At 41.9% G+C, this 22,436-nt stretch overlaps 1 protein-coding gene across 1 annotated transcript in view; it reads left to right on the forward strand.

Moving 5' to 3' along the window:
- Positions 1-22,436, forward strand: part of bbs9 (Bardet-Biedl syndrome 9) — a 181,695-nt gene that overhangs the window by 33,254 nt on the left and 126,005 nt on the right. Inside the window, exons 13-14 of the mRNA XM_069655775.1 lie at positions 113-215; positions 13,928-14,032. Of these exons, the coding sequence (XP_069511876.1) occupies positions 113-215; positions 13,928-14,032 (208 nt within the window). The remainder of the gene's footprint in view (positions 1-112; positions 216-13,927; positions 14,033-22,436) is intronic.

A 22,436-nucleotide genomic window follows, 5' to 3' on the forward strand; every position in this document is an offset into this window, starting at 1 on the left:
GACCTTTTATCTCCGTCTTTATGCCTCCTTTTCTTTATTTTCTCTCCCCTCCTGCAATGCTTTGTTTTTTTCATCCCCTTCTGATTCCTATGATCTGTATTTCTGTCTGCAGGTGAAGGTGAAGGCCAATTGTGTTATGCAATCCTCCAAGCTGACCGTCGGCGTTCAGCCTCCGCTGGCCGTCACTCAGGACCAGTTCCTCTTGGATCCCATGGGTCAGTCAATAGCTGTTTTTCTTTGTGGTTCTGTGTTTGTGTGTCTGTCTTTGAATGACTCTCTCCTTACACTCCTTAATGTCCACTCCATTATATTCATAAGGGGACAACCAGGTTACAAAGTATGCCTGTCAATCCTCTTTATATTCTTATATAATGAAGCAGTACACTGACTGAACCACATGTCCTCTGTTTTATCCTCATTTTTTAAGGACCAACGTTATTACAAATTGCACTATATTTATTGGAGTATTTTTACAAGAGTATTAAATTCAGTTTATTTTATGGTTATAAAGTTTTTAATGTACTTCTTAAAGGGACGTCTCGCTTTGATTTCTGCAGCTGAAAGATTTTCCATCATGTCATGTCGTCAATCACTTTCATTCTTTCCCAACTTTTCTGTCACTCACTCTCTCAATCACGCACTCGCACACTCAGTTTGTCAGCTCTTCTCCTTCACCACGTCCTCCTCCACAGTCTGAACAGACACAAACGCAGACAGGGAGTGACTGAGTGAGTGAGAGGTGTGTGTGTGTGTGTGTGTGTGTGTGTGTGTTAGCATGTATTTGTTCAGCTCTTATCGACACACTTTACATTGTGTGTTATGTCGTCTAGCTGCTGGGGAGACTCGGTCACCTCCAACAGATGGCATTAACTTTGATCTGAATCTCTCCAGACACTGTGCACACACAACCTCCTCAGCCCAAGCGCTGATATCTGTCGGCTGGTTAAAAGAGCATCTCTCGTCCTGTAAGACGACATGTCAGTTCTTACACTGAATATCCTCTGTTTCCTGTATGTCACTCTTTCCACATTTTGTGTGCATTTTCACGTGCAAACTTAGAATTACAGTGTGTAATGCAAAACAGTTGGGGGAGGATTTCATCAGAGGGTCTTGATAGTATCATGCAAGTCATTTTTGAACTCTGTAGCCCCATTGGGAGTTAAACCTCTAACCCCAGCTGTGCTGGTGCCTTGCTCTCTCAGTCTGTTGGTCTAAATATAGAGTAGAAATCCTAACGCTGGCTGTGTGGAAACATTTGCGTTTTTGCATATGTTTTTAATTTCATTCATTTGTGTAAGTTGCCAAATTATAAACAAACCATGACTCTGAAAGAAAAGTCAAGTGTCTCAAAGTTGCATCATTTATTAGTAGCTTTTTGTGACCTCTCATGTCAGCGTGGAGATTTCTCTAAAGACAAGTGCTCCTGTAACTTGCTGTTCTTGTCTCTTTAGTGGTCGTCAGTTTAACAAATCATTATAAAGCTAACTAAAATCACCATCCCACACTTATGTTGTTGTAGTTTTTATGGCTTTTATGGGGCGGATGTGGCTCAGTGGTAGAGTCGGTCGTCTTTCAATCGGAAGGTCGGAGGTTCAATCCCCACCTCCCTCAGGCTACATGTCGAAGTGTCCTTGGGCAAGACACTGAACCCCAAATTGCTCCCGGTCGGCATAGCCAACGGGTATGAATGTGATAACTGATTGAAAGTTGGGCACTTTAGGTAGCAGCCTCTGCCATCAGTGTGTGAATGTGTGTGTGAATGGGTGAATATGATATGTAGTGCAAAAGCAGCTTTGAGTGGTCGCAAAGACTAGAAAAGCGCTATATAAGTACAGTCCATGGCTTGGCTATCCAAGCTACAAGATGTTGACATTTGTCTCCTTTATTACCCAGAATCCATTGCATTTGTCAGCTTTTTGGTGTCATTATTTACTGGATAATTACCGACAGATAGGATATATATATATACATTCTCGGTTGATATTGCACTATCACAGAAGTATTTGTACTGATTTACAAAGTAAATGTGTTTACATAGATTATAATGCAGAAAAAATCGTCTCATCACCTTGTTTGTCCTGCTGAGAGGGCTGCAACTCTACTGTCTACTCACAACACTGCCTGCAAGACATGCAGCATGACACCTGAGCAGACTGTGGTCCATACTATAAATGGACCCTTCGCTAAGCCCCTCCCTTGAACAGCCACTGTCCAATCCTATGTTAGCAACCGCAACTATCTTGTCAAGATTTCAGAACAAGGAGAAATGCCGAAACAGTGTGCATATGGAAACTGCAAGTCCGACAGCAGATAGATTACAGGGGCATCTCTTTTTTCAAAAGGAAGGATGCCCGCAAAGGGTCATTTGGTGGACAAGATATGATAATGTTAGATGTCTTTAATCAAGTTATTTGTTTAGGCTAGCGGCCTTCTGGGTTTCTTAATCAGTGCACGAGAAACCACATAGAAAAGGTCCAGCTCCAGACTACATGGGCGGCCATATTGGCTTTAGTCTTTACTTAGAAAAACAAACTAAAGCGGGGGTGTTTTCCATCTTGAAAACTTGATGTATGAAAAATCATGGAGATGTTAAAATCTGTCCAAAATGTTTTACTCAGATCCTCCCAAGCTTTGATTCATATTTAATTCATACTCTGTGATTTAGCTCTGAGAGAGCTACAATGAGCTCAAAATGGTCCTCGCCCTTGGACGGTGAAAAAAGCGAAGGTTGAAATCATCATAACATACATCCGTCTTCATCAGAAATCATTTCACTTCCATGGTGTTGAAGTGATCTCAGCCCAAAATGAAGGCCTCATTGTTATATCTCTTCTCATGCTAGCAGTGCGACTCCTTTGAAGTTGCTGCTGTATTAGGACACACGCGTTTAAAAGCTCCAAACATACTTGTTTTAAATTAGTCTGGTCGTGTCATTACTTATTTCTTTTTCTGGCGCTTTCATCCAGAGCGACTTCCAGTAATCGGAATCAGAATCAATTAAAATCCCATTTTATATTCTTGACACAGCAGGAATGTTTTTGCGTGACCTCCTGTTTGGTTGGAATTTTGAATTACCGTCAAAGCATCGTGTTATAAACAGATTTGAGGGTGTAAATGCCACTAAAAATGATTCAGTCATATGTCAAAAGAAGTGCTGCAGGTTACACTAACATAGCGTGGAAGGTGTCGGCATCCATTCTTTAAAGAAGCACACACAGGCGCAGGAGCTGGAGCAGCTTTAGAGAACTGCTCCAAACTGGTTTCGACATTCACAGAAAAGCTCATCCATCAAAGAGGAGTAGTGACGGAGTTTTTTGAGAAGGACCAGTATGGATTGTAAATTTATGATTTCAAGATGTGAACAGCATTCTCAGGCGGTTTGAACACCATCCATTCGCCGAGAGCGCTGAACCAAACTGACCACTGCTTTCTCATGATTCATGATGTGTCTATGTAGAAATGAAATGTGTTTTACCACAGTGCATTCTTATCAGTGCATATACTGTACATGACCTGCACAACTGTTAATTCAAACACGATGCGCTTTCTGCTCGACACCCACTATATTTCCTGTAAATTCTTGTGTCAGTTCCTCCCATTAATATTAGTCATCTACTGTATATTTTTCATATGACTAATATTTCGACAGTTTTATGATGCACATGTTTTGCGACTTTACGCAACATGTTCTAATGTGGGAATTTTAAACTTCCTATATCTGCAGAACCCTCATTTACATTTTAAAATTAAGTTAAGTCAAATTTATTAAGCATTATAAGCACTATATGACACCCTCTGTCCATAGACCCCTTGGTGAGGGTTTGTTCATATTTTGGAGAAACTTCTCATATCATATGAAATGCCTGGCCCGCACTTGAACAGATGTTGAAAATGCGAGAGCTCCCACACATGACGATATATAATCATACAACAGTTTTGTTCCTGTAGCGTGTGGAGAGCAACGATATGACCCAAACAGCACACCACACACTAACAGGTTCATTCACCAACAAACCAGAGTCCGACTCTCACAGCTGTAAATCTCACTAAATCTCTGGCAGTCAAACGAGACTTTAGAGTAAACAAACATGGCGGACGATGGGCAGGGAGAATTGGCGACGATAGTTTTTGGAATTTTTACTGAAAATTCAGGAAGAAAAAAGAACAAACTGTGGATGAAGTGGTGGAGATGGCGTGAACACAGGCTGTACGTGTTACTTTATGGTTCACGTTTGCTTCTGTCCCCATGGCTGCGGTTGTTGCAGATTGGGGGATTATTCCCTCCATTAACTCGACAGGAGTGCGTGTGTGTCAAGCTTTTGTACATAACCTCAGTTTAAGTAGTTTTCTTTTGTTGCCCAGTAAATGTATACGTTTTAAAAACGCACTCTATTATGTGATTACTGCATCTGCCAGCGCCACTACAGGGGAGACATGATGTTCTTTGCAATTAGGGAGAAAAAAAACATGCGTCTGATATATCTGTATCGAAATCGACAAAAAGGGCTGGAACATATAGGCATACTGGATATCAAAAAATCCAATATCATGCATCCCTAATCCGACTGTCTGATAGCAGTGTTGTTATGTATTTGATTCTTTCACTTCGACGTAACAACGTAAACCAAGACATGAAAACACAGGCCTGTAAATAAGTCACACTCATAAAGGGCAGATCTGTCACCTCGTTTACATAACAATAATACATTACATTATAATGAATTGTGACCCTGTACCGTGATATGTTTTGTGTCACCAGATTCTTGACAATACACAGCCCGCTATGAACTGTGTCTCATTTTCCTCCCAGTGATTTGTTCAGATATGGAAGCTATCACTGATTATGCAGACAGTGAAATGCATGCCAAAGAAAAGACGACCGTAATCAAAACTAGATTCACTGAAGAAGATGCAAGAAAAAGATTTTTATTGAAATAAAAAATAAACTTCTGGAATCATCCGGCTCGTTTGCTTCTGCAGAGCTTTTCTCGCTGGCCGCAGCTCTCAACGTTTCACTGTTTATATTTAAGATCAGAGGCGGTGACTCACTGCACCGTCACGTTTACACCGCTGAAGAGACGCTTTGTTTACATGAGTTTAGGTCGCGGTCACATGGGTCAGATTCAGAAGCTTCTCTCTACGCCGCACACACACACACACACACACACACACACACACACTATCACACGGACAACTTACAGACATACACACTTATAAATACTTTCCCATACAAATCCAGGCTCATAAGCATAAATACAAGCACGCATCGGCAGCAGCCTAACGTACAGTTTAAATATAGATACACATACTTGAAACGAAGTAGTGTGTGTGTGTGTGTGTGTGTGTGTGTGTGTTTATGTCACGCTCTTTTGTCTTCCTGCACACAGAAATCTGGCGCTGGCTTCCACTGGTCAATCAACAGCTCTCTTCTGTGAAACATGAGCCACTGAACACACACACACACATTCTGCCTTTTTGCTCTCTCCCCCCTCACTTCTCCTGCCATCCTACCTTACTGACCCCTCGCTGGCCTGATTTGGCCCAGAATGGCCTGGCTCGGCTCCGAAGCAGCAGGACCACCGTGGCTGACCCTCAGTCGTCAGATTTGGTGCTGAAGCGAGTCTCTCACATCCTTCACAGTCCTGGAAAATTAAGAAAAACTAGATTAATGGAGGCTCCGTGTGTTTGAGTGAACGCTGGGAGCTGGCTCAGAGGAGCTGGATCCCAGTCGCACAGTCAGAGTTTACTCTGTGATTTTGTCCAGAAAATTGCACCCTGCTTTATGGATTGCAGAGGAAGTGGCCGAGCTGCAGATGGAAAGCTGCCTGGTGTAAACTGTATGCAAGAACAGTTTGTACTTAGACGTAAAGCAGACTATGAGCAATAAAATACAGTTAAAGTGACTTCCATTAGCAGGAAATGTTTCCTTTATTTTAAAGCGTCACTTTGAAGGTGTAAATAGCTTGGTTCCAGATCTCTGAAATCGACGCCCACGCCTTTATGAACAGTTCAGAGCTGGTGTCTTTGGTGGCTGTTTCTGGCTATTGAGGCAATCAGAGCTTTGTCGTGACGGACAAAAGTAAATGTGCTACAACGCCCTGAAGCATTTGCATAAGAGTTTTTGTTGTTGTATTTCATTCAGACTCTTTTTTGTTTTTGCAACAAAAAATCAACTCTTTTATCAATCTGCAAAAAATGTTGCCAGTGCTCCCAGTTGCCTATAAAGTTACAATTATTGTACTACTGCGATATCAGTCCCATCCATCCATTTTCCTCCAACTTATCCGAGGCCGGGTCATGGTGGCAGTATCACCATCCCTCTCCCCAGCAATGCTTTCCAGTTCCTCCTGGGAGATCCCAGATCCCAAGTTGGATATATAATCCCTCCAGCGAGCTCTGGGTCTGTTCCGATGTGTTGACTGTCTCCCAGTTGGACGTGACCAAAAAACCTCCACAGGGAGGTGCCCAGGAGGCATCCTAACCGGATGCCCGAACCACCTCAACTGACTCCTTTCGATGCAAAGGAGCAGGAGCTCTACTCCGAGCTCCCTCTGGATGTCTGAGCTCCTCACTCTATCTCTAAGGCTGAGCCCAGACACGCTGCAGAGGAAACTCATTTTGGCCGCTTGTATCTGCGACCTCATTCTTTCCGTCGCTACCCAAAGCTCGTGACCACAGGTGAGGGTTGGAACGTAGATCAACTGGTAAATGGAAAGCCTTGCCTTTAGGCTCAGCTCCCTCTTCACCACAACGGTCCGGTCACGTTTTTAAGTGTTTCACTTATGTTTCACACACATGGCATTCAAATGTGAAGTAAGTTAAGTATGTTAGTTTTAAATGGGACAAGAATACAGGTCTCCTGTTTAAAAGAAAGTCTTGTTTGACCCATCCATCTACGACTACCTCCTCCCTACAAGCTCTTTATGCCATGCCAACCTGACTTCCTGCTTTGCTCCCTTTATAATTTGCCTCTTAACTGCAGTTTGTCACCTACCAATAAACATAAATATTGTCGTGACTACCTGCTTGCACAGTCCACCTATACAGTTCTATTTTTGTGTGGACAGCGTGCCCAATTTTGATGTTGCAAAGATGATGAAGGGTGTCAGATACTGTTCAACCATCCAATAAGCACTTCCACTCAGTGCCATATTCATTACTTAATGTAAACACAATTAAACAAAGCAGACAATTACAGAAAAGTGTTGCTGGTTCATTTGAGTTCAAGTTTCACGAGCGTAAGGTGATGGCAGATTGGGGAGCGGCTGTGATGTTCACATACAGAACAAATCCCTCTGTTGCTTCTGTTTCTCCTCTGCCCTTGTTTTGTGTTCAGATTTCACTTGATGACTCATTTGAACCCCTGTTTAGCGTAATATAAACAATACCGGAGAAAAGGAACAGACACAAGTAGCTGTGACAAAGCAACGGGAAAATGTGGCTGCAATTTAGAGAAACATAGCAACACTGCTGGTGTGACACCTCCTCTGTCTGTTTCTCATCAAAGCTTCCTCTCTCTCTCTGTCTCTCTGTCTCTCTGTCTCTCTCTCTCTCTGTCTCTGTCTGTCTGTCTCTCTCTGTCTCTCTGTCTGTCTCTCTCTCTGTCTCTGTCTGTCTCTCTCTGTCTGTCTCTCTCTGTCTCTCTCTCTCTCTGTCTCTGTCTGTCTCTCTCTGTCTGTCTCTCTCATCTGCTCATTTTGTCCTTCCTACAGTGCTACACACTGATGTGCACAAACACACACATACTTAACTCACACTCAACAAGATTCATCTCTCTTGGAGCTGTGTGTGTGTGTGTGTGTTTTCCTTCTTCTAAAGCTGCTCTGTGTGTGTGTGTGTGTGTGTGTGTGTGTGTGTGCTTCTGTCGTCCCATGTGTCTTTGATTCTCTGGCTCACTGTGCGTCCACACTTGTCTCAGTGTGATGTTTGTGTGTGTGTGTGTGTGTGTGTGTGTGTGTGTGTGTGTGTGAATGTCAGCTCAAGTTTACTTCCAGACCTTGTAGAGGGGATTTGTCACAAAGTGCTTTACAGGAAACAAAGGACAATAAAACTTGAGATGTGTGTTTGTGCGTGCACGTGCTGCTCGGTGTTTTTCGGGGGGGGAGGTTGTGTGAGAAGGAGGAGGAGAAGGAGGGAGGGAGGGAGGAAGAGGAGGGGAGGTAGCGCCTTCTGACTTTTATTGTTATTCCAGTTTTTATTCGTCTCAGATGGCGACTCAATCCCCTGTTCACCACACACTGCCTCCTTTGTTCTCACTGGCTTTTCTACTCTCACTCTCTGTGTCCCCCTTTTCCTCCTTTCCTCTCGCCACTTTCTCTTTCTTTTATTTCTCATGCCGTCCCACAGCATCTTTATTTATTTATTTTCTCGCCTCGTCCCCCCTGTTTCTTCTCTTTCTTTTCCTTCTCCACATCCCCTCTTTCCCCTCTTTACTTCCCATTGTTACTTTACCTCTCCTGTGTAGCCTTCATCTTCCTCTCCTTAATCACACTTAGACTCGGCTTCATTTTCATACCGAGGCATCTCACATTGCATCTCCTTCTTTGCAAGTTCGATGTCAAGCAGAACAAATACAATGACGTGGAGTTTAATAGACTGAACTCCTCTGAAATATATAGTTCAATCTTTCTAATCAGCTTTAGCGTTAAATGAAATGAAGCCCTGCAAAGTTACTTTTGTCTTTGACTCAGAAACATTTTCCTGAAGTTGCAATGCCCTGCACACACAGATAAAGCATGTGCACACACACACGTGAACTTTAGCTTCACAGGTGGGAAAATAATCAGATATTTACTGATCTAAATCTTAACTTAATTTAGACACGTGCATTTTATTTCAGAAACTTTGGCTGCTTGTTTTACGGCATCACTAATAAAAACCAACATGCAGTAAAAGTGTAGCATGTTTTCTTAAATTAAAAAAGGCATTTGTAAAACTTTTACATTTTAAAAATATTGTATTTACAAAAGGATCATTCTTGCATAATTACCAAAACTTACTGACACCCACACACAATTAATAAGTCTGTTATCATGTAGAAGCTGATCATGTCTGCATCTTCAGTGACTCAGCGGGATCAGCAGCTTCAGACTGAGCAGAACATTCAGGCGGTCATTTACCGACTGCCAGGAGGAAAGAATCTCCTTTACTTAAACTGTGCCTTTGTGCTGTACATTTTTACTGTTCCCCATCTGTTGTATGATTGTAAAGGAGTTAAGATGTGTAATAACATACTTATACATGCAGGTGATTGTGTCGTGTCCATCAGATGTGTGTAAATGTGTTGTGAAAACCTTGTGTCAACATTACATGATTTAGTTACCGGAACCGTTGACAACTGGACCACAACAACCGTGTTTTTATTTTCCATTACCTCCAAACTGAATTGAATTGAATCACCTTCTTGCTGCCAAACCGTCAACGAGTGGAGCTCAGACCGAAACATTCAAAACCAGTTATAGTAAAAAGTAAAGTAGAGCTGATGCTTGTTTTGAATTCAGAAGTCTTTAAAGAATTTGAGAGTAAAAACGTGCATGTTGAACATTTTTATCTCTGAGTGAAGATCAGGTTAGTCACGGTTAAGGACAGACCCTCAGCAGCGATACGACCTGATCCTGACCTGCAGAGGTCAAAGGTCAGTGTTTAACACTTCACCGATGGTCACCTCAGATTCCCCCGTTTGCCTTTGGATGTCTCAAGATGTGTGATTACGCACGCACACGCGCACACACACACACACACACACACACACACACACACACACACACACACACACACACACACACACACACACACACGTTGGGGAAGCAGTAGCAGACCAGGAATGCCTCAGAACAAATTTACCTTCCAGATTTGTTTTTCTCTCGATGTTTATATTATTTGCACATGGTAAAGAAAAGACACACACACACACACACACACACACACACACACACAGTTCTCACATGCCCCTTCCCCATCTCCTTGTGCGGTATAGATCCACATCTCCACCCCTCTTGACCTCTCAACTCTTCCAAACAGTCAGTTCTCGGTTTAACCTGAGCTGTCAAGTACTCTAACCTGAGGATAGCTTCAGCACACACACACACACACACACACACACACACACACACACAGAAATTGAAATAGAATCAAACGACTACTCTCTGTGCAACCTCTACTATACTCTTTATTAAACATCCCTGCTATTCAGATTTTCTCCCGGTTCTCCTCTTTGTGGTACAAAAAGGACAGACAGACAGCAGGACATAAAGGAGAGGCTGATTCAGGTAGGAAACCAGAGCAGGCCTCCTCAGAGAAAGAGCGAGAAACTTGGGGATAAATAAAGTGTAGAAGCAATGAAAGTAAGAAAAATAGAAGTGATGAGGGTGAGAGTAAAGTGGAGAAAACCTGTGAAAAAGGAGGCACTGAAGGAGAGTTATTGAAATGGGGGACGGACGGGGAGTTTGTTTTTGTTGGCTGTGGTGTTAATGGGTTAATGTGCCCGAGAACCCTGGGACCAGTCTGAACAGTCTCGCTGCGTCGGACCTCCGGGTCACACAGACGGACACGTTACCTGGAGCACACAGGTTGGGCGACGCCCACGGCCGCCCCCTGACCTGTCCAGATGTGCCTGAATGCACGATGACAAGCTGAAGAGAAAAGAGACAGAGACGGATAGAGAGGAGGAGGGATTACTTTGTGTCGTCTTTGGTGTTGTTTGTTGGTCTTAATGGGCCTGGGAACACTTAGAGCACTTAAACCAGTCTGACCAGTTTGACCTCCAGGTCACGCAGGTTAAAAGCCTTCTGCTGACAGACAGGATGACAGGGAGGGAAAGGAGGGAGCAAGGAGAAAGGAAAGGGAGAAAGGAGGGAGATGAGAGAAGGAGGAAGGCAAAGAAACTCAGGCAGGGAGGATGAGGAGGGGGCAGATGGAGTGTAACTGATATTTTTGAAGAACTTTTTCTCTGTGGGAGCAGTGATTTACTGGCATCTTGTTTACTCAAGGAAGTAACTACAACCAGAGAGAAATACTTCCGCCCTGTCATCCCCATAAAACCACAGTTTATGGTTTGTTTTTTGGTTTGTTTAGGGATGAAAAAAAACAACATACGATGTAATAAATGAGCTTTAAAGTTGCTGGGAGACGTATGTTTTACCTTTTGAACTGAGAGAAGTTAGCTGCTTCCCCTGCAAGCACTCCTAATGCCAAACTAGATAGAGTTTGCATGTTCTCCTCGTGCACGCGTGGGTTCTTTCCAGGTACTCCGGCTTCAGTTTGTACCTCGCCTATCGCTCAATGACAGCCGGGATCGGCTCCAGCTACCCCGAGACCCTCTGAAGATAAGCAGCATGGATAATGGATGGATGGATGGATAATAACTTTACTTATAATGCATCTTTCAAAGCCAAAGTTACAAGGTGCCTTGCAGGCAGACATTAAAATACAAGGAGTAAAAACAGATGAACAAAAGACAGTTATATTAAGATGTTAAAATAACCATGATAAAAATAAATAGATAAGAAAAAACAGCCCTAAGATAAAAGAAAGTCTTCAGTAACAGTTTTTAAAAGAGGACATTGACTTAGCTAATCTGAGATCCTCTGGCAGGTAAGTCCAAAGCTAAGGTGCTCAGAAAGAGAAGGCCGGATCACCTTTAGGTACAAGGCGAGATTCAGGAATGGTCAGAAAGTTCCTGTCAGAAGATCTCAAATAGATGGATGGACATATAAGCCTATTTATCTATATATTTATCTCTCTCTCTGTATTGACATTCAACCTAAAAATACCAACATACAATTTTGTTTGTAATTGCCAGACCTTTTCTCAGCTGAAAGAAGATGTAAGTATACTCCAGATCAAAAATCTATATCAGAAGATATATTTTGTTAATTCCTAGCATTAAGTTTTGCAACAGCCATAAAATTCTGGCATCAGTCGGGCTTTAGTGGTCATAGAGGAAAAGATGTAGAGAATAAGAGATGCACAAGAGAAACGTTAAGAAAGCAGAAGGAGCAGGGAGAGGAGTGTGGGAGAAGGAGGAGAAGGAGGGAACGTAGAGAGGAGGTCAGGCTGTCAGAGCGCCTGACAGAGTGTGGAGAAAGTCTCTGTCTGCTTTTTATCGTTTATCTTGTCTTCTGTCTGTGGGAGGGGAGGTGTCATCGTCTCTCCTTTCATCTCCTCTCATCCATCTCGCCTCCGCCTGCCCCGTCTGTCCTCGACTCGAGAGGCTCTCTGAGTGTGCGATGAAGAAGGTCAACGCTGCTCTTTTAATTCATTCAGAACGTCACAGTGTCGTACAGTCACAAACGCACACTCTCATACACACACACGGCCTTCATCTTCAGGTTTTATTCGTCACAAATTCACCTTTTCCATCAGGACACACACTCACACACACACACACACACACACACACACACACACACACACACGCACACACACACACACACACACACATACTTGAGATTCAGTCACCTGTAACGGACTGAGCTCAGGAACATCACGCCCCATTACACCACCACACCGCCCTGTGTGTGTGTGTGTGTGTGTGTGTGTGCGTGCGTGTGTGTGTGTGTGACTGCATGAAGCCATTAGCTGTAATATATCCTTTCCTCTCTGTCTGTATTTGATCCCTGCGTTTTCTCACTGCTTGTTTGCCCCCTCTCTCTCTCTCTCTCTCTCTCTGTTGGTCTTGGGGTATTTGAAGGGAAGCTACAAGTCATCGCCCCTCTCTCATGCTACATATAAGTGTGTGTGCGTGCGCTTGGATACAGGTTGGAGTCCTGCTTAGTGTTGTTAATCCTCTGTCCTCACCTTGCCTGCGGATATTTAGCATGTGTGTGTCTGTACAATAAGGGGTCTGCTTAGTATTGGGTTCGCTGTATCCTGTCGTGTCCACACCTACAAAATGCTGACTCTGTGAGATTGTGTGTGTGTGTTTAGTTGGCTGCCATGTTTCCTTATCCTTCATTCAACATTTCCCTTTTAAAAAGAACCAGACTGAAAGAAACAGGAACCTCTGTTTTAGAAATACGAAAACCTCAATAAAAATCACATTAACATTTAAAACAACACAAATTAATCACAGATACACTGCAGCTATAAGAGCTTCATACAGTTACAGGACCGGCAACTCAAAGAGTTGAAAATCCTGACATTTAGTCCCAAATATAGAACAAGCTAAAACTAAAGCTCCTAAACTTAAAACCATTCCACTCAATTGTCTGATTTTCTTTGAATAATAAGAAATATCAAGGCCAAGCTGAGGTCAGCCTTTTTTAATGTTCCTGAAAACTTACAGAAGACTTCATAAAACAGTTTTAACCGGGCGAGGAATACGTGTGACGTGGCATACAGTTTTCATCCTTTCTTTTAATTAGATAAGTTCAGACTTCTTTCGGGGGATTGATACGATTACAGTTAGTCCTCCGGATTGTGTGATTAGAGCCACATCCCTAGCAACGGTCCTTCATAGCAATGGTCTGCTATCGAGAAATAACAGACCTCAGAATGCCATAATTAACCAATCAGAATCAAGTACTTAACACAGCCGTGTAATACTTAATGTGTAAAATAAGTGGTGTGTCCCTTTAAAAGCCAGCCAGTTCAAACCTCAAACCACCCCACCAGGCAGTGTACTGTTAAAACATAAAAATACACAGACTACCTGCATCCTAACTGTAATGTTGTTGAGCCTCACTTAGAGGAATATGATTATTTACATTAGATTTTATCATCAAAAGTTAAAGCTTTCAAATGTTACATGATGTCTAAGAAGGAGCCAGTAAAGAACAAAAATGCAAAATCATTGCGTAAATTTAAAAGACTCAAAAGGATTTTTTTAAAAGTACAAATGTGTGTAACCTTTTGACGCCAGCTTTCCGTCCTGTAAAATGTTCACTTTGGAGAATGTAAAGTGTCGATCTTTGTTCTCTCTCCTCAGGTTTCGGTGCCTCCACAGTCGTGGAGTTTTCAGCTTTCCTCAACGGCCGCTACCCTCCTGCTGACCTGACCGGAGACATCACCGTGTCCTACAGCACGCCCACAGGTAAACTCAAGCTTCTGTTTGAGCTAGTTTAGTTTCAATTATTAAACTTGTATTTAAACAGGAAAACCATTTAAAGTGATTGGTTTTCCAGCAAATAGGACACCATAGATTCAATCAGGTGTAGTTAAAAGGAACTCCCTTTGTACGGTATCTTTTTCCTTTAGAGTCTCAAAGTTTGTTCAGCAGCTTTGCAATAAGAAGAATCTTTCTTGCTCAAATTGAAACGTCTTTAGACTGCAAGCACGTGCCTCACTTTGTGCTTTAAGCACTTGTGTCTGTAAGCAATCACACCATCTTTAAGTTTTATATTTTGTTCTCAGTCAGAAGCCGACGTGAGAGCACATTTCCACACATGAATCATTTCTTTCTTCCTTCAAATAAAACAGTGACGTGTGACCATGGAGTATGAGTCTTTAAATTAAATCCATGACTTTCTTTAACAGCGTTAACTTCACTTTATAAGTTAAATTGTGAATTTGGTCACAGTCTGAACTGTAACATCCTCTAACATCCTGTGTTCTGTAAGTGCTCTGAACAACAGCTGCTGAAAGAGCGCTGACTTGACGTAAGGACATCTGGGCTCTTTCCAGACGAGCCCGGTTCATCCCCTCGCTCCTTCCAGGCATCTGTTTCCAAGCCCTGCAATATTTCTGGAAGATATTACTTTCCCCTTCAAACCAACAAAACCACTCTTTCTTTCAAATGTCACAGACGTCGTTTTTTTTTATACCGATTTCAACATTTGTTTAAAAAAAGCCTGTGTTTTTAATGCTATTGTTTCCCTTGGATTACATTGGCTTTGGCAGGCCTCTCTTAGTGGAACCGTTCCCTCTCCTCAGAAGCAGATTTAATGTGAAATGTCTGGAAATATTGGGAAGTGTTCCTTCATTGTGAGGCTAAAAATAGCCGAAAATAAGAAGTATTTCAGTGGGCCTTGGAAGCCAAGAAGCTGGTGTAGAATATGTAGGGTTTGGAAGGGACCTGTTGGACTGGAGGAAGAGTTGGAAGTGGTTTGTTAAGAGTTGGAGGAAGAAGAGGCACGCAAGGTCGGAAAAAAGAGCACAGACATGAGCTAGACTCAGAGTTAGACAAGTGCAAGGAGGAAGATAGAAAAGTTGGAGAGGAGGATGTTTAGACTGAAGAGATTATCAGGTGATAAGATCAGGTGTTGGACTGGGTCAGTTCAGGACAATTTCTTTACCGACCTGGCTTTTTGCACAAGGTTGTTTTCATATTGAAACAGGAAAGAGCCTGCCTAAAATATCATATACATTCTCTAGTAGCGTATTTTCTGTTATTGAAACAAAGCACACAGGCCCACACCTGATCTCTATTTACTGATTCCTCATAAAAATGTAGGCTCAGTAGGAGCATGGATTTTTAATACGGGAAGTGTTCTGGTTTCTGTTTGTACCAAGCTTTTTCTTCTTCTTCTCCTCTTGAGGACAGACCTGACAAAGCTTCATGTTGTTCCTAATCTGCATCATGATGTTGTTCTTTCAGCAAACTGAAGAGCCGTTAATTAAAGTCGATCACAAGAAAATCTGTTTCTGTTTGGGCTTCGTCCCGCTGCAGTAAGCCAGAGTGCAGCCTCTGTGTAACTTACTGTTTACAGTGAGACTGAGACTCAGCACAGACAGATGAACGGGCGCTCCTCCGGGGGATGGGACGAACCGAGAGGTGACAGCGTTTATTTAGCAGACATATCTGGAGGAGAGACTTTCACTTCACTTTGATCTGAACACACGGTTGTTTCTCAAGCTGCTAACTGGACTGTAAACAATGCAGCACACAGAGAAGGAAGTGTTGGCTGGAAGTCGTTTAGCGCTAAATGCTGGCTAAGCCGGACACGCCCGACATGTTCACCGTTGTCCCCAGAGGATATATCATCGTCAGACTGTAGCCGATGGATTCCGAGATTGGCCCACATCTAAACAAACAGCCTCACATTCATGTGTTGATTCCTTCTTTAGCTTTTAAAATGTCAGAAATAAGTAACAAATGTGGATCTGTGACGGCAGCAAATGTTTTATTTTGACAACAACCAGACTATTCTCATTTAATAGTCAAAGGAGAGAAAAGAAACGAGAAAATGTTCTCTGTCAAGAAGCTGCAATCAGATGTTTTCTTTCTTACTGATTCGATGATTTTCAAAATAGTTGCAGCCTAAATGCGTTTGTACAGAAATTATTTCTGTAGACTGCAGAATAAACCTTGAAATACGCCTGACAAATTTTAGAAGTGGACACAAACTGTAATAAACTGAACTGTTACTTGCTTTTGTAAAGCTTTAAAGAAAACTGTCCAGGATATTAAAATGGTGTTTAAATCAAAACATCAGAGATATTAAAAAAAAACTCCAAATCAGTAAAGTGGACCTCTGCTTTGATAGAGGCCTTTAAGTATTTTACCTGCAAATTACCAAATCTTCATCTACCTACGAGTCTCTGCAGATATTTATTAAATGAAATACTTTACCTGTACAAGTTATCTTGAGGGCCAACGCTGATTTAAGACCACAAAAGAATCCAGTTGTTTGTACCTGCACTGTCTTACCTCTGATGGTGAATCGTTAAGCACTCATCTTAAGCGTGTGCGTGTGTAACTCTGTGGTTGTGTGTTCCTGCGGTGCTAATCTCCATTAATGCCTCGTCTCCTCTCATCCTCTAAATGCCTTGCCGGTATGGGAGGAATGCATCACTTTGTCTATCTCTCTTCTTTCTCTCTCCACTCCCACCCAGGGGTGATGATTACACCTTAACGCCGCCCGCCCCACACAACCCCCTCCCACCCAGTAGCTACCGTGCCCGTCTTTAAGCCCCACAAAGGCTCTGACATTTAAGAACACTGTTGCCTCCTTAAGCCCTTCAAAGGAGGCTGGACGGAGCTGCAGTCGCTACAATCTAGAAAGAATTTCATTAGTGCTCCTCTGTGATTTTCCTAACACCGCGACAATGGGCTTTACACAAACACACTTCACAGGGATCAAGTGGTCAGGTTGGCTTTTACAGTAAACTGTTAGCTCAAACACAAAGGATACGTTGCAACCGTGTGGATAATTCCCATAAAACACAGCCAGACATGATTCACTGCTCGCTGATCCAACTCGTGTGGAAACCCGGGGAGCTCGGCTGGCAGCTCCTCGTGTTTTCTCATGTTTTATTGAGTTTGTCGGAGTGACCAGCATCTCCATATGTTGACGTCTGTCCAGGAGGCTGCAGGTCTTCCTGATTTAACTACCAGGCCTGTGATCAATTTGCAGGGAACTGGCCAGCTGATGTCGGTGTTACGTCTGCCAAGCTGATCATGTTCTCAGCACTGCTCGTTTGCACTGTAAAACTAAGGAGCAGGTTTTCAATGGAATTTCATTGTAGCTTTTTTTTCTAATGAGATGCAGCCCTTTTTACTGTATGACCAAAATCTGACACATATAGACCTTAATTATCTGATAGCATGTGTTTTTGAAGCAGACTTGTCAGTGACTAGCTTTTAAATGCACTACAGCCTCGGCAGCATTTTGTATTCTCTGTGTGCTATCTCGCTTTTACTTAATCTACTGTCGAAGTTTTGAATTTCACAATTATCAACAGTTTAATGTTGTATTTCGAGGATCTTCATGTAAATAAATGTCTGTTGATTGAGCCTATGGCCCACTGATGAAAGCCTTTGCATTTGCAGTATATAGTATTATTACCGACTGGGTGTCTGTGGCGACATTCGCAGAAAAAAATCCCAAGCAGTGGCCAGTTAGTGACGCGTTTTCCATCAGCCAGCAGTGGTTGGTCTGCCAGAGAGGGTAGGCGGAGCTAAGCGGCTGCTTTTCCGCTCTCTGCAAGTGTTGCGAGTAAACAGTAATCTACTATGGCTGAACAAACAAAGAAAAGATGGATGACTACAGATGCAACTTCAACAAGAAGTGAAAATCCAAAGAAAAAGAAACAAACTCGACGCTCAGATGAAGCAAACAGTCTGAAAAGGGAAGCGACCGTCAGCCAGGAAAATCAAGAGTTACAACCGGAGCCAACCGTGGACGTCACACATGCAGCACTGTCTGGATATCTGGGAAGTGTGCTCCCGCAATTACCGTTCATCACCACAGGTGCCGCCAAAGAGAACGAAACTGAGATCTTCGAGATTACAAATTGTTTTCAAAATCCTTTGTCAAGTTAATAACAGATCTCTTTTAAGCTCTCTGGGTCGTTGGTAAAACAACCTGTGTCTTTGAATAAGGTATACGTTATCTTCGACTTTCTCTCTGAATAAGGAGTAACACGGATTGTTTATATATGTATTTGCTAATATTGAGCAAGAATGGAACTACAGTACATGTTGTTTTCATCTACTTCTGCTTCACTCAAAGTGTTTTTAGCTCTTTGCAGATGGACACTTCAGTTCAGTGGCACAGGGACTTAAACATGCACTGTAAATAGGCAATGGTCCAATAGCTCTCTGACAGGCTAACAGGACAGCTATGCTACACTAACATTTACATCATTAACCAATAGACTTTATATTTTATGTTTTCACTCATATTTGAGTTGTTTTCGTATTTATTTTGTTCTGTATTTTTGGAGTCATCTGGCGCTATAATTTCCTTCTGGATTAATGAAGTTCTATCTTATCTTATTTAGCATAACCTAACTTAGTTAGCTTAAAACGTTAGCTATGGCTTAGTTATTGGTAATGTTACAGAAAGTTACAGGTCGTTCTTTTAGACTAACGTTAATGATACGAAGATGGAAGTTTGCGTTGTCTTTACGGTTAGTTAGCTTACCATTATGATTAACAGTAATATTTTCCCAGAATGCATTGTAAGTCTATAGAAACAAACGGTAAACGGCTTATACCTTATTATGAAACTTAGGAGAATACCGTGAAAAGGTTTGAATCTATACAATCAAAAAAACAAAACAAAAGAAGTGTTGGCCGTGGCCCACTGTTGAGTCGTGAAGGTACTGCAAGTGGGCTGCAAAATGTAATTTACAAAATAGAAGTTGTTATTTTTTAATGTACAATTTGTTTTTGTTTTTTTTGCTGTTCTAGAAATTGTTACGTCTACTTTGATGGATTATTTATTTGCACTGTATTGCGCTCTGCCTTCCCCTACATATCGGGGAAATCCTTCACCGCAGTCTAAAGTCTTTGTCAGAATTGTGTGCTTCGAGGGTTTGGCGGGCCCCAGAATATTTTTATATTTCATGGTGGGCAGCAGTATTTAATAGTATGTCATAAAGTCAGGACGGGTTTTTTGAAAGTTGAGATATTTAATTTCTAAGAATCTAAAATAGACGTCTATTTTATTATTATTATTCAACAGAACACCTTCTCACCTTCTCCATTATATTGATATAATAAAACCTCGCAGTCATGAAACATTCAACTGACCCTTTCCTCCACCACACCAGCTAATGGATCCATTTCAGTCATTTCTCAGCCGTTACAGGAGATTTCAGAACAGGAAGGACTGATTGAACACTGGCTGGCAGCCGGCCAGGAGCGGCTACCGTGTGTGAGTGCTGTGAGTGCCTTCTTGCTCCATTTGACGTGTCCTTTACGTTTAACTGGAGCTTTCACTCAGCATCCGTGCTGTTAGTTCTGACTCCCTCCTCTTTTTTCTTTCCCTCCCTTCCTTTCTGTGTTGTTTTTGCCTTTTTTCCTCATTTTCTTTCCTCTACTTCTTTTCTTTTCTTTGGCGGTGCAGAAAGTGGTGAGAAGAGTCTGAGACAACGTAATGACAGAAGTTAAAGTGTATTTTAGGATTAAATAATGTTGCTCAATATGAACACATTCAGGGATTTTTTTTTGTTTGGTTTGTTGTTGATCATGTAGCAGTTAAAGTCTCAATGTGTCACTTTAGTTGGAAGATCTCTTCAGTTTGAAGCCATATGAAAGGTTATTATCCATATGTCTGAGAACCAAAGCTTGCAATCTTTTTAACCCTTTGAAAATCGATCTCTATTACGTGAGCCTGTTCAATCAATCTTAAATAAAACTATAATGGTCAGAGACTTTATTCTTTCTGCAGCTAAAGGCTCGGGCTTTCATGTTTTTACGTTAAGTTAAATGTGGTAAAAATCAGTGTAACAACACAAAGGCCTTTGCTAAATGGCAGCAGGAAATCATCCTTTACTTGATCCAGTTTAAATTAATGTAAAATATAATATGTAGCTGTGACTCAATTCAGAGGCTGTATCCTTTGAAGGACGCAGGCTACAGAGGATGAGTCATTCGTTGCCTGCGTAGATGCTAGGGCCGACCTGAAATGAGACGGTGTGGTCTACAGAGGGTTTCCTGTTTGTGACGCAGGGGTAAGGGCGGGAACAGTTGGCGACACAAAGTGCCACTCCTGTCGCCTAGCAACAGGTAGTTGGCTGGCTAACTAGCTAACATAACTAATGTCATGTAACTTTAAGACCAGCTCCAGTCAAGACACATATAAAATGCTCTGCTTGAAATAATGAATTGAATTGTGCTGACATGTTTTCTTTGCACGTTTAATTAATAAGGCATCTCCTCCTTCTCCCTCATTAAAATAAGTAAAAAAAAAGTAAAAATTACGATGACGGTTACAGCTGGCTCGCGCATTACAAAAGTGGTTGCCATAGGTTACACATAATGATATGCATAGCATCACCCCGTCCAATAACGGGATTGGCTCCTTAGGTTTGTGACGTCTCAAACCTGCCAATCTAAACACGTGTTGTTCAGCCTGTCCTTGGTACACTGCAGTTTAAAAGCAGACAGGCCCAACCATGGAGATGATGCTGATGTTTTCCCTGATGTGTCTTGTAGCACATGAAGAACACATATATAATAGATATAATTAATTGTATATGGGAAGCATCAATAAGCCCTCAAAGAACATGAATGTAGGATGGAGCTGTTTTTTCTTTTGGCTACACAAATATATTTGAAACTTGTTAAGTTCTCAATATGTCAGTAATAAATGTGATGTACCTGACATGATATGCCAATTAAAAATATAAGAATATCTAAATATAACAAAGACTTCTTACAGAGAGAGATGGAGGCCGGGTTATTACAGGAAACAGACACGGCAGTAAGGAAGCAGCTTTAATAACTTGAACTTTCTGACTCAGCACCTCAGTGCCTTTTCATTGGCCCACAACCTGCCATCTGCTTCTCATTCACCTTCGCAGGAAATCCTCTTCAACCAATCAAATCAGAGCGTAATCTGCCAGAATTTCTATTACTGCGGCCTAAAGGTTAGAGAAGCAGGAGGCTGACTCTGTAAACCCCAGAGCAGCTGGGAAGTCTGGCAGTGAGGCGCAGGGATGAGAGATGCTCTCCCTTCCTAGAAAAGAAATCCATTTTGCAACCTGAGTCTTGTTTTCATAGTTCAGTATTGTGTAAATGTTACTGCTTGGTTTGGCTGAGAGCTAACAGGCCTCCCAAAAGGAGATAAAAGCAGCTTTTATTTCTGTCTTCTACAAGAAAGTATTATCAGACTACATACGCACAAAACCCTTGGATAACTAATATTTCCAGCTGTATTGTCCAGGCGCATGCACGCACACACAGCATCACTGCTACAAGCATGTAAAAACCTGAGCTTATTATATTAGCTTATTTATAACAGGACTTTTCCACAGACGACCTGACATACATATATACAATATGGCTCCACATGCACTTATGACAAACACGTCCTCATACCTAAACGACAGAATAGGTTGACTTTAAACATCATATTATTTTGGAGAACAGTCATAGATGTTGGGTTTGGAGAGTTCCAGCTAGAGGTGAGACAAAATATTGATACAGTAATTTATGCGCAACACAATTATAAATAGGCTGGGGACACATATCCATATTGTAACAGATTTCCATATTCCAGATATATATCATACATATCCAGATTGCGATTTTCAGTCTTTCAGTAGGCTTTATCGTGATATTATCGTTATCGTTGGCCACGTATCGTAGCGTGAGTTACCCTGTGATTCCCACCCCTAGTGCCAGCAACAGGCATACCAGAAAAACGTGGCTAATGTTTGGTTAGATTTAAGCAATAAATGAAGTGGTAAGGTCATGGTTTGTGCAACAATAAGGATGTCATTTGCATACATAGGTTATGTCATATTTATGATGTACATTAACTACGTTGACTTAGTTATTAGATGGGACATGATTGTGCCTGCCTCGCTGAAAGTCTGGTGTTTGACCCGTTTGTACCACATTATGAACAGACTGCTCACAGTGTCATGTTGGGTTTAGTTAATTTAGGTTGTTTTTTAATGTTTATTTGTTTTCGGGGCTTTGATGGTTCTGAATCTTTCAAACCGCGGTGAAACACAAACGCCCCCTCGCGGTTGGGCGGTTAAAATGTCGCTTGGGAGACGGAGAAAACATGTTGGTTATCATCTTTTTTTGTTTTAACTTT

This window comes from Semicossyphus pulcher, unplaced genomic scaffold, assembly GCF_022749685.1.
Source record: "Semicossyphus pulcher isolate SPU_LCO1_2020_fin unplaced genomic scaffold, fSemPul1.0.p SCAF_9, whole genome shotgun sequence".
In the NCBI taxonomy this organism is placed as follows: Eukaryota; Metazoa; Chordata; class Actinopteri; order Labriformes; family Labridae; genus Semicossyphus; species Semicossyphus pulcher.